The following is a 13,470-nucleotide window of genomic DNA, read 5'->3' as shown; positions in this document are numbered from 1 at the left end:
CTGACCAGTGACCTGACCAGTGATCTGACCAGTGATCTGACCAGTGAGCTGACCAGTGACCTGACCAGTGACCTGACCAGTGATCTGACCAGTGATCTGACCAGTGATCACACAGAAGAATCCGTCCAGAGGACCTGACTTTACTTTTTTAGATTTTTCTACCAGGATTATTGAGCATGCACCTTTTCATCAAATATTGAAGATGAAATAAGCACAAAAGTCACAAACCAGTCAAATCCAATAGCAAAGGATGTTTCAATGACTGGGGCGATGAGCTTGGCTGCAGTCATGATGTACCTCTCAGCCCGGACTTTCCTACAAACAGCACAAACAGAAAAACAAAAAATCAATACAAAAACGCTATTTGATAACATTTGTAATATATTGGAAAAAGGCACCAAACACTATGCGTTGTGCACTGAGTGTAATTTCTCTCACAAATCTCTTTCCATTTGGTGAAGCCTGTCGTTTTTAATGGCTTCAATCACCATATTCAAGCTAGTGTCATCCTGAAAGAGCCAGAAGAGACGAACAGTCAAGGCTTCATATTTATCTGATGTTTAGCGGCAAAACAAATAAAAAGGTGCTGTTATTTAAATAAAATATTGGACATTTGGGTCATCTGCAATATCATGAAGTTTAAATAACAATAAACATGTTTTAATCTGCATTTTGAGATGTTTTAGTTTAAAAATGACAAGTTAGCATCTTCATAATAACAGATAAGATACGGTGCATGGTGATAACTCACATTAGAAGAAATGTACTTGTCTTCATCGTCAATACCCAGAGGAACAGAGATGAGCTTCTGAAAGGCCTTCTTCATCCTCTCTCTGTCTCCAATGGCATAGTAGCACAGGATCAGGTTGAAGCCTGCCTTTATGTTGGGACTCTCACTTATGATTTGCTCAAAAGAGGTTATGGCATCTGAATACTGGCCCAAGCGGACAAAGACCACACCAATGTTCTGCATGATCTTGATCCTCATGTCTTTGTGAGTGTTAGAGATCTGATCCAGAGCCATGCGGTAGAACTTGATTGCTTTGGGGTAGTTTTTCTGTTTGAAGTAGATGTTTCCCATGTTGACTTTCAGGCGGCCTGTAGGAGCAGGACACACAGTTTGAAGAAAAAGTTCTGCGTTACAAAAAAGGGTCTCTATTTTATGCACTGACACACCCTTTGAACCTGCCCTCCTCATCATCAGACAAATCAACTATCAAACCTACAAATATAATATAGAATATATTGTGTGTGTGTGTGTATATATATATATATATATATTTAGTAAAAGTGCTATGTGTTGTCATCATTGTATGTTCCCATACAATAGCAAAATTAGTTCTCCCCATTTAACCCATCACATCTGAGATACACCCAGGTGGAGCAGTGGGCAGCTATGGAAGCCCCCGGGGAGCAGTTAGAGATTAAGTGTCTTGCTCAGAGACACCACGACATGTGGGAATGGCTGGGAATTGAACCTGGGACTAAATGGATGAGATACAAAGATGCTACAGCAAGGAGAGCCAATCATCAGATCAGATGATGAATCATAATCCCCATATCCATTCACTGTGTATGGATGGTGTTAATGTTGGACTTTAGAAGGTTAGAGAAATGGCTCCACATCGTTTAGAACTTCTAAAATGTCTGAAATACCTTTCCAACACGTTGTGTGTGTGTTTAGAAATCATTGCTATAGTACAGATTATAGTACACTGAACACTGATGATTTGACAGTTAAACGTGTTTGCAAGAGCGGCCATGTTGTTTCACATCTGTAATGAGTGTGAAGCTACAGTAAGTGACCTGCTCACCTGCATTACTGAACATCTTGTTTTTGACAATGACCTGGTAGCTGTTCAGGGCTTCTGGGTACATTTCATTGTTCTCATATTGGTTGGCAAGATTGAGCAATACCTGATAATGACAGAAGCATTAAAAACAACAACAACCACAAAAGTAATTAAAAAACAGACCAATAAGTCAGATAAAACTAACTAGAGAAAAACTTCACAAAGAGCTCTGCCTGCATAGCTGAGAGGTAATGTCCACAGCCGCTGAAGTCAAACCTGTACCCTGTTCTAGTGTCTCTCCCTACAACGTGGAAAAGTGAAAAACAAAAATAGGATTTAACAGACTAAATCTTGTCATTCTGATCAAGTATGGTTACTGGTACGCACACCAGATTACAGGTAATCACAGTAAATAGTAAAATTATGGAGCATGGTGAGTGTAATTAATACACATTCCCTTGACAGTTACTTCCTGTTGGAATAAAAACTGTCAGACAGGAGCTTTTTAAATCAGAAAGGCCAAATGAATCAATTTTGACAGAAATAAAGCATAAGTCACAACTATTTTTATTAAAGAAGTGAAAAAATGTCAACACGTGAAATCTCATGACATGAATGCAGTTTCATTAGTTTGATCTTCAGAGCAGAACATCAGGAAAACGTTCTGGCCAGCTGAGCCTGACTTACAGAGTAGGTGAGGTCTAGATTGATGTGATCGGCAGTGCCAGACTGTTCCCGCTGTCTGACCAGCGCTCTCTCCTTCCTGCCCGCCTCTTTGGCTTTTTCAAGAGCCTGTGAAAACACACACAAAAAGCTACATGTTGCTTCATGTATTCATGACCAAATTTAGGTTTAACTATTGTCAAGTGAGCTAAGTGTTTCATTAGTGGGTTAAATTAGTTTAAATGACTTTTGTGTGTGATTTTTTGCATTCAGTCATAATGAGGCCTGAATACTGTAAATGTTGCCCACTGAACTAGTCTGTGGGTGTCCACTGAATCAGTGTATGCAGCCCCAAAAATGTGTCTGTTGAAAAGAGAATCAGATTACATGTCTATGCATGGGGAACTCAAGCACAGCTGACCAGATATCTAACAGCACTGTTTGTGACATGCAGTTTGTATCAGATATTTACCTTCTGCTGCTAGCTAAGTGGTAATTTTGTCTCAGAAAACAACAACAAAAAATAGAAGAAAGTTTAGCAACCTGCTACACTGTTACTTTCACAGAAAAGGGCAGGCATGTCATAAAAGACATGATTGAGATGAGTGCTGTGGCCTGGTGCAGCTAGATTCTATGAATAAATGGTTAAAAATGCATATAATCTGAGAAAACATTACTTTTCTCTGTCACATGGGGCGGCTGTGATTGAGTGGTTAGAGCAGTTGTCCTTCAATGGGAGAGTTGGGGGTTCAATTCCACCAGCAGTCACATGCTGAAGTGTCCCTGGGCAAGACACTGAACCCCTCATTGCCTCCGATGTGAGTCCCATTGGTGTATGAATGTGATAAAACTCTGATTGTCTTTGTAGAGCTATAGTAGAGTGCTGTATGAATGGGTAAATGAGGGCACAGATTGTTGTAAAGAACTTTGAGTATCTTGATAAGATAGAAAGGCGCTACTGGGTATATAAGTACAGTCCATTCACTTCAGTTGATGATGCTTTTATAATCAACTGCTATCCAGTGCAAAAGAAGAGCAAATTGCTCACACCTGCTGAAACTAATAAGCATATGTGAACATTTTGCAAATATCTAGCAATGTATGCCTTGTGAATATGTATGTTGGGAACAGTCACGTGTCAGTTTTACTTTAGAAAATTTCAAAACCGAGTCAGAATCTCACCAACTGTAGGTTTCCTGTACTCTGTGCCACACAGCTCTCTTCTATCAAGTCATTCACTTTCTTCTCCAGGAGCTTGATCTTCTCTTCAGGCCTGCAAGAAACGCAAGAGAAAACATGGGTTACGTACTGTAACCCCAGATACTATGAGTATAGGCACAGCCCTTTAAGGCAGTCGCTAGTGGGTTTATCCCTTCGCGCAGTGCAGCACTGAAAACTTTAGTCCATGCCTACCGGCTGTGTGGGCCCCACCCCCGGTCCGTATAAATTACGGTGAGACCGGGCAATCGGCTCCCATATAGCTTTTTTCTTCAGCCATTTAGGAACAGTGAGGCCCAGAGCTTAAAGGGCTGCGCCTATACTCAGAATCGGGGGTTACAGTACGTAACCAACGTTCTATTTCGTATAGGCTTCGCCCTTTAAGAGCTGTCGCTAGTGGGTTAAAGGTGAAGCAGGATGTAGTCTATGCCTCACTGGGTCCACTCAGACACAACATGAAGCACCTGCTTGCACAAAAAACATTTCATCACTCAGCCTTCTGTGTGTGTAATTACGCGCTCCATGTGCAGCAGTGCACCGGGGAAAATTGATCTCTGGTGAGGAAAGAGGCTGAGACAACAGACCTGCTGCTGTGAATAGGAACAACGGAGGTTACAAATTGTAACAGTGTAACGATGAACAGAGCAGACCAACAGCTCCTCAGGATGAAACGATTAATAAAGATAAAATCAGCAGTCATGAACTTGTGACTGATAATAAATATCTCACACTGCGACTGCATGCAGGCAGGTGTGAGCTCAAAAGTGAGGCTCCATGAAACAAATAATCATTCTGTCAGAACCCTGAGAACAGAATGGGTCATGGAGAAAGTAGAAACATCATGTAGATAAAAACGAATAAGTGAACACGGCGATGACCAGGCAGCCGCCATACAAATATCCTCCACTGTCATCCCTCCATGCAGAGACGTGGAGGATGAAAACTCTCTGGTGGAATGTGCTCTGAGATTCTCTGGAAGATCCAGTCCAGATGAACTGTAAACTTCAGAAATAGCCTCACACAACCAGTGTGAGAGGCGCTGGGTGGACAGAGGGTGTCCTGAAGAGCTGTTCCTGTAATGCACGAACAGACGCTGAAAGCGGCGCAGTGCAGCTGTGTGTGCCACGTAACACGAAAGCGTGCACACGGGACAGAGGAGGTGATATGTTGCTTCCTTCTCAGAATTATGAGGAGGATAAAACCTATCCAAGGTTATCACTCTCGATCTGAATGAGCTTGTGATGCTTTTAGGAGCAAAAGCAGGGTTAGGGCGCAGTACAGCTGAACTGCCGTCAGCTTGAATTCTGAGACATGAGGGAGCAACAGAGAGAGCAGATAAATCACTCACTCTCTTTGCCGACGTCAGAACTAACAGTAGGGCCGTTTTAAGTGACAGAAATTTAAATGAAACCTGATCTAAAGGCTGAGAAGGAGCTTTGATCAGAGCGTGCAGGACCATTGTTCGGTCCCACTGTGAAGCTAGTGGACGTGACACCGGTATGTGTCTCCGTACACCTTTCAGAAAACACTTCATCAGCAGGTGGTTAGAAACTATTTTATAACTTCTATCACCAAAACCCTCATGACAGGAAGAAATAGCTGCAGCACAAGTTTTAATTGTGCTGAACGCTAAATTTCTGTCCATCAGTTGCTGTAGAAATGACAGCACGCCACCTAATGGACATGAGATGGCCTCCACGCCTTTCTCTGCGCACCAGCGCTGAAAAACTGTCCACTTTTGATGTGTACAGCACTGTGGTGGAAGCGGCTCGTGCGCCCTGGATCGTATGCACCACATCCTGTGGGAGGCCCATCTTTCAGTGTTGCCAGATAGAGTGAAGGTTTTTCAGCCCAAAAATCTATTAAAAACTGCCACATCTCACAAAAATCTGCCCAATCTATATATTGTTACAGTATATTTACTGTTTGAACATGAACGTACATCAGTACAAGCCAAAGTAATTTAACAATATGTAGCAAAACGCAACAATCCAACAAAAATCTTCCCAGAGTTCCAAGCAAAATCAGAATGAAAACCACCCAATTGGCAGTAAACCGCCCAATCCAGTCACACTGCCATCTTTTCTAAACAGATCCGTTCAGCGGCCAAACCCAAAGGTGCTGACCTATTTCTGGGTAACTTCTGATTGCTCCTCCAGCCTGGAGGAGAGCGTCCCCCCTCCAAGGCAGTTTCCACGGCCGATCCAATATCAGTCGCTGCAGATTCGGGAAGCACGGGGCGCTTATGCGCTTGGGAGCTATGAGGACGAGGATGACTGACAGTTCTTCCTCCCTGGACTGGAGGGAACGCATAAAGGAGCATTTATGGCCATGGGCTGTGAGCGAAGGCGTCCACCCCTAACGATAGGTCGTCTCGTGGGCTCAGTGAGGACCATAATTGACACTGGGCGTTCTCCCGTGTGGCGAACAGATCCACTGCTGCTCGACCAAATCTGCTCCAAATCCGAGAGATCAGCTCTGGATGGAGGCTTCAGTCTCTGTGGCGGGGACCGCCCTTCAACATTATGTCCGCTCCCCAGTTCAGGACGCCGGGAATGTACACTGCTCTGACGGAGAGCAAGTTTTTGTGTGCCCAACACAGCAGCTGCCTCGCGATGTATAACAGTTGGGCTGAGCGCACGCTTTCCTGACGGTTTATGTAAGCTGCCGTCACTTTGTTGTCTGTGTGGATCAGAACATGCTGATCCCACAGTGGGGGGATGGGGAGCAAATGCTGAATCACATTTCAGATCGTGAGACATTCTAACACATTTATGTAAAGCGACATGTGGTCCAGCCACTGTGCTCCCACTGCCTGGGACAGACACGTTCCTCCCCAGCCTGACAGGGACACGTCTGTGAAAACCGAGACGTGTGACGTAGGGCTCCTGATAGGAACTCCCTCTTTTTCCCAGTTTATAGAAAACCGCAGGTTTGGCAGGTGTAACGCTAGCATTTTGGAATGCGCAGCTGCTTTCTGCCTGGACTGATCTAATAAAAGTAGCTCGCCCAGATAAAAAAGAATTCTCATTCCTGCCATGTGTAACGGCTGCAGAGCCATCTCCACGCATTTTGAGAAAGTGCGTGGGGCGAGGGAATAACCAAACGGTAGCCTGTTGTACTGATACGGAATCCCCTGGAAGGAGAAACGCAGGAATTTCCTGTGCTTCGGAATGATGGGAAAGTGAAAATATGCATCCTTCAGATCTATGGAGGTGAACCAGTCGTTCTGGTGAACATTCTCCAGCAGCTGTTTGATTGTCAGCATGTGGAATTGTCTCTCCATGATCGATTTGTTGAACATGGACAGGATGAGAATAGGTCTCATCCCTCCATTTTTTTTCGTAACCAGGAAGTAGTGGGAGTAAAACCCTGCGTTTTCCTCTCCGTTGGGAACTCAGGAAATCACATTTTTCATCAGGAATTCCTGAATTTCTGACTGGAGAGACGAGCTCTGTTCTGGAGATGACAGAACCATCTCAATAATCCCTCTGAACAGTGGAGGGTGAGCTACGAACTGCAGTGTGTAACCCCTGCTGATCAGACGGTCCATCCATCTGTCCAGAGAACACACTCGCTGCCACTCTAAGTAACGCTCAGAGTGCGGGCACGCATGGAAATGACCTTGAAGAGGCTCATAAGCACGGACCAGTAGAATGCACCCTAATCTGGCCATTTCAGACCTTGGAAGTCAGTACAGACTCAAAGGCTGACAAGAAAAGAAAAAAAGTCTGCCTGAATAAAGCCCCCAGTATACTCCTACATTAGGGCTGCTGTAAACGAATATTTTAGTAATCGAGGAATCTATAGAATATTCTTGCGATTAATCGAGTAATCGAAAACAAAATTTGTCAGGTTCTGCAGTAATCACTCATTTAAATACACGAAAAAGAACATTAAGTAAATAATCCATTTAATTCCTCTTTTTAAAATATTTTATTTTAAAATGTAATTACATGTTGAACCTCCATTTCTCTGAAGTGTAGCAAAACTTCCTTATTTCTAAAATGTAAAAACACAGAAGTGAAAAAAGTACATTAACATGAAATAGAAAACAAATTAAAGCAAAAACGGTAAACACTGCCCTTTATAAATTCAACTTGAAAGTCTGAGCTATAACAAAATCCACTTGTGCGTTTTCAAGGATCAAAGTTTCTATTGTCATTTACATATTTGGTGCACGTGGTGGAACGAAATTGTGTACACAGGGTAAGTTACATCCAACAAAAGTATAAAATGTAAAGAAAAACAATAATAAGATCTAAGATAACTAAGAAATACACTAAACTAAGAATGCACTAATTACTAATAGTACCAAAACTGAACAGCAGCAGTACGAACATGAGTCTGTGTGAGCAGGTGAGTGGATGAATACAGGGTAAAATGAAAGATTTTACTTTTCAAAGCCAATATATACTGAACGTATTCTTGCAAGTAGCATCAATAAGCCTTTCTTAAATGTCTCAACATACAAGTGTGTATGTGTTCGACCGTTGCTCAAGTCTTTAAAGGAGTTGTGTTTTTCAGCTTGTCTGTGATTTCTTCATACTTTTTCTCCACCATTTTTATAAAGTAGGATCTGGAGGGAAGGACGTAATTTGGATTGAAGGTTGAGATCATTTTCTGAAAGCCTTCATCTTCCACCACAGACAGCGGCCGCATGTCCGTGATGATCATATTTAAAATGCTGTTGGTGAAGTCTGCTGCTTGCAGAACTGAACATCCTGGTGCCCTTTGCACAAACCTGTCCAATGTGTGACTCTGCGATTTACTGAAAAGAAGTACAATAAAATATTATTTGTTTGTTCATAGCTATGCCTTAATACATTTTCAAGTGTACTTCATTGGATATTATAAAATTATGTAATATTGTTAAGTAATCTACACTTTGATGACCTGCTGCAATCAAAGTAACATTAGTGTCAGTTGTATTTGATTTATGCATTTTAAGCTTTTATTCATGTTTGAGGATGCTTTAATTAAAACCCTCTGTCACTGAATTATTTTTAACCATTAATCTAAATGGATAAAATTAAAATGTTTTTATTTATGTGTGTTCTAAAATCTAAATGCTGTAAAATAATTTTTATGGATTGGAAAACTGAACGGAATCTTTATATGTTAGAAATTAAGTAAGATAGATAATGTAAAAGTTTGTACATTTGAGTTCTGCAGAATTAACTTGTAATTGTAAATGTTAAAAATACTTTGCTATTTTTTTTATTAAGACTATTATTTGTCTTGTTTGCTTAGCTATACACAAATATGACAACAGTAGTAATAAATGTAGATTACTCCCAGTTTTCAAGTAATAAACAGCAGTAGCAAGAAAATAATAAATCCTACTACCTTGTGTAAATACATTTACACTTGAAATATTCACCCTAAATATCTCATTAGAGTCAGGATGGAAGTACAGCAATAAATAAATGCGTCAGTCTGTTGCTGCTTCTATCGTTAACAAACGTGCATTAAGTCCTGCGTGGGTTTTTTTTTTCTTTCTTTCTTTCTCACACAAGCTACCCTGCCAGGTAGATGTAGTGTAACGTTATGTTAGCAAAAATATGCCTCATTTTACATGACTAACATGACAGATTATCATACATTTAGGTTCACGTATTTTGCAAAGAGAACATAAATGATACCGGTTCCCAGCTGCGGACGAGTTTGATTCATACAGCGGGAGTTTTCAGATGCTGCAACATCGATGACGTGCTGTTGTGGAATGAGAGTTCGGCTTTGCAGTGGATGCATTGCGCTGTTATTTTTTCTGTTTAATTTAAAATGTTCCCAAACTTTGGATAGTTTCTGTCGTTTTCTGGGCTGTTCTCAGTTTCCCTCCATAGCTGTAAACACATGCGCGCGCGACAGGCAGAAGCGCTAGCGGAAGTGCTAGCGTTGTGTAACACAAAAACCGTCCGGCTAGAAAAATGAAAGTGAACAGTTTAACGAAGCTTCGAGGCAGATAAATTTGCCTCGAGGATTTTTTGTAATCGAGGTCCTTGAATGATTCGAGGAATCGTTTCAGCCCTATCCTACATACATCCATACGCAGAGGTACGCACATACGTACGCGGAGGTACAAGCATACCCCCCAGGGTATGTCCGTGCAAAGCTCAATTTTTACGACCACATATGCGTACGCGGTGTCGCACAATAAACTGCCCAGCGGCGGACTGTTTTGCATGCGACACCAATATATTAAATTTCCCTTCTTAATTCATCCCTGATCTGGCCTTTTCTTTTGTTTTTTTTTCCAAGAGGCAGTGATCTCTTCCTCCTCCGTTGATGCCATGACTGAAATGGTGAGAAATTAAGGAATTTGTCACGAGCGAATTAAACTTAGGTCTAGCATGGCTGCGGGAGGGTCTGGAGATTTCCTGGTGGGCTGGTTTGATGTGTGGCCTACAGAGCTAGTGCTCCCGTTTTTTTTTGTTTTTTTTAGATCTTTTTATTAACAACATATAAACACAGAACACCGCTGCGGCTGAGGCTGCCAGCGCTTGTTTTTTTTCTTTATATATACATACATACATATAATGCCAAGTCACAACAGAAGTCATCTCAAGGCAATGAACAGAAACATTCATATACAGATATATATATAAAAAACTTAACAATATTTATCTGAGGAGCAGACTGCCTAGGAACTCCATGTCCCTTGCCCGGACGTGGGTTACCGGGGCCCCACCCTGGAGCCAGGACTGGGGGAGGGGCTCATCGGCGAGTGCCTGTGACTGGGTCTACTCTCTACCCATGGGGCCAGGTCGGGCTCAGCCCAAATGAGCAACATGGGTTTGCCTCCCACCACTTGCAAGAGGGGCCAAAAAAGTTGGGTGCATGATGTCATGGGCAGTATCTGAAGGCAGAGGCCTTGGTGCTCTGACCCTGGCTTACCAAAGCTTGCTCTTGAGACATGGAACGTAACCTTTCTGGTGGGGAAGGAGCCTGAGCTTCCGCGTGAGGTTGAGAGGTATCGACTAGATATAGTTGGGCTCCCATCAATGCACAGCATGGGCTCTGGAACCGATCTCCCGGAGAGGAGCTGGACCTTATTCCACTCTGGAATTGCCCATGGTGAGAGGCGCCAAGCTGGTGTAGATCCACTCCTAGCCCCCTGACATGTGTGTTGGAGTTTTCCCCAGTAGATGAGAGGGTAGCTTCCCTGCACCTTCGAGTGGGGGGATGGGCTCTGTCTGTTCTTTGTGCCTATGCGCCAAATGGCAGTTCAGAGTATCCAGCTTTCTTGGAGTCCTTGAGAGGGGTTGTGGAAAGTGCACCAGCTGGGAACTCCTTTATTCTGCTGGGGGACTTCAATGCCCACGTGGGTAACGACAGTGTGACCTGGAGGGGTGTGATTGGGAGGAACGGCTCCTCTGATCTGAACCTGAGCGGTGTTCTGTTGTTGGACTTCTGCGCTAGTCATAGTTTGTCCATCACAAACACCATGTTCGAAAATAAGGGTGTCCATATGTGCACTTGGCACCAGGACGCCCAAGGTCGTACATCAATGATTGGCTTGTAGTTGTGTCATCTGATTTGCGGACATTTGTTTTGGACACTCGGGTGAAGAGAAGAGCTGAGCTGTCAACAGATCTCCACCTGGTAGTGAGTTGGATTAGATGGCAGGTGAAGATGCCGGACAGACCCGGTAGACCCAAACGTGTAGTGAGGGTTTCCTGGGAATGCCCGGCAGAAGAACCCATCAGAGACATCTTAAACTCACACCTATGGGAGAGCTTTAACCATATCCCAGATGAGGAGGGGGACATTGAATCCAAGTGGACCATGTTCCACGCCTCAATTGTTGAGGCAGCTGCCTTGAGCTATGGCTGCAAGGTTTTCAGTGTTTCACGTGGTGGCCATCCACGAACTCAGTGGTGGACACTCCTGGTTAGGGAGGCTGTCAAGATGAAGAAGTCTTATCGGTCCTTGGTGGCTGGGGGAACTCCAGGGGCAGCATAGCCCTCAGGTATTCCTTGTACCACAGCCTTGGCTGTTGCTGAGGCAAAAGCTCGGATGTGGGAGGAGTTCAGTGAGGACTTGGATAAAGACACAGAAAAAGAAGAAGAGATTCTGGAAAACCATCAGGTGGCTGAGGAGGGGGAAACAGCGCTTTACTAATACTGTTTTCAGTGAAGGTGGATTGCTGTTGACCTCAACCAGTGATGTCTTCGGGAGGTGGAAAGAAGACTTCTTGGACATTCACAATCCCAACGGCACATCTTCCATGAAGGAAGCGGAGTCGGAGGACTTCGGGGTTGATCTGTCCATAACCATGGCTGAGATTGTCACAGTAGTTAAAAAGCTATGTGGAAGCAGTGATCCGGGGGTGGTTGAGATTTGCACTGAGATCTTCAATTCACACTTCCAAGAGAGCTTAAATTTCCTTAAGGCTCTGGATGTTGTGGGGTTGCCTTGGTTGACATGTCTTTGCAACATCACGTGGACATCGGGGGCAGTGCCACTTCAAAAAGGGGGACTGGAGGGTGTGCTCTAATTATAGGGGCATCACTCTACTTAGCCTCCCTGGTAAGGTCTATTCAGGGGTACTGGAGAAGTGAGTCCAATTGTTGGTTGAACCTCAGATCCAGGAGGAACAATGCAGTCTCCATCCTGGCCATGGAACACTGTACCAGCTCTTTACACTCACTAGGGTCATCGAGGGGTCATGGGAGTTTGCTCATCCAGTCTACATGTGGTTTGTGGACTTGGAGAAGGCTTTTGAACATGTTCCTCTAGGTGCACTGTGGGGGGTGCTCTGTGAGTATGGGATTGGGGCCCGTTCTTACGGGCTGTTCAGTCCCTATACAAGTGGTGCGAGAGTTTGGTTTGCGTTGCCGATAGTACATCGGACCACTTCAGGGTGGGAGTTGGACTCTGCCAAGGCTCCCCGTTGTCACCGATTCTGTTCATAACTTTTATGGACAGAATTTCTTGGTGCAACCAGGGAGCGGAGGGATTCCGGTGGCCTCAGGATTCCTTCTCTGCTCTTTGCAGATGATGTGGTCCTGTTGGCATTATCCTGCCATGATTTGTAGTTCTCAGTGGAGTGGTTTGCAGCCGAGAGTGAAGTGGCTGGGATAAGAATCAGCAACTCTAAATCTGAGGGCATGGTCCTCACCCGGAAAAGGGTGGATTACTCTCTTCAGGTCGAGGGTGAGGATCTGCCTCAAGTGGAGGCTTGGGGTTTTGTTCACGAGTGAGGGAAGAATGGAGTGTGAGATTAACAAACAGATTGGTGCAGCATCTGCAGTAATGCAGACTCTGTACTGGTCCGTCGTGGTGAAAAGGGAGTTGAGCTGTAAGGCAAAGCTCTCCTTTTACTGGCCGATCTACATTCCTACCCTCACTTATGGTCACAAGCTCTGGGTAGTGACCAAAAGAATGTGATAGCGGATACAGGAGGATGAAATGAGTTTCCTACGCAGAATAGTTGTACTTTCCCTTAGAAATAGGGTGAGAAGTTTAGTTATCCGGGAGAGACTCGAATGTAGAACCGGTTCTTCTCAACATCGAGAGGAGCCAGTTGAGGTGCTTCGGACATGTCCAACTGCGAGGAAACCCAAGGGAAGACCAAGGAAACGCTGAATAGACTTTGTCCCTCATGTGGCCTGGGAATGCCTTGGAATCCTCCCAGAAGAGCTGGAAAAGGTGGCTGTGGAAAGAGATGTCTGGGCCTCCATGCTCAAGCTGCTACCCCCGTAACCCGACTTCAGAACAAGCGGAAGATAATGGATGGATGGATGGATGGATGGATGGATGGATGGATGGATGGATGGATGGATGGATGGAT

General features: G+C 44.0%; 1 protein-coding gene across 1 annotated transcript in view; it reads right to left on the bottom strand.

Moving 5' to 3' along the window:
* ift88 (intraflagellar transport 88 homolog) overlaps positions 1-13,470 on the bottom strand; it is a gene marked incomplete at its 3' end in the record, with an annotated part of 51,287 nt that overhangs the window by 25,788 nt on the left and 12,029 nt on the right. Inside the window, 8 exon segments of the mRNA XM_037686665.1 lie at positions 229-315; positions 439-509; positions 752-1,098; positions 1,815-1,917; positions 2,481-2,585; positions 3,639-3,729; positions 9,157-9,171; positions 11,472-11,490. Coding sequence (XP_037542593.1) covers positions 229-315; positions 439-509; positions 752-1,098; positions 1,815-1,917; positions 2,481-2,585; positions 3,639-3,729; positions 9,157-9,171; positions 11,472-11,490 — 838 coding nt within the window.

This window comes from Nematolebias whitei, chromosome 13, assembly GCF_014905685.2.
Source record: "Nematolebias whitei isolate Nwh7 chromosome 13, NemWhi1, whole genome shotgun sequence".
Lineage (NCBI taxonomy): Eukaryota > Metazoa > Chordata > Actinopteri > Cyprinodontiformes > Rivulidae > Nematolebias > Nematolebias whitei.
The sequence above is the reverse complement of the archived record's forward strand: the minus strand, read 5'-3'. Positions and strand labels throughout refer to the sequence as shown.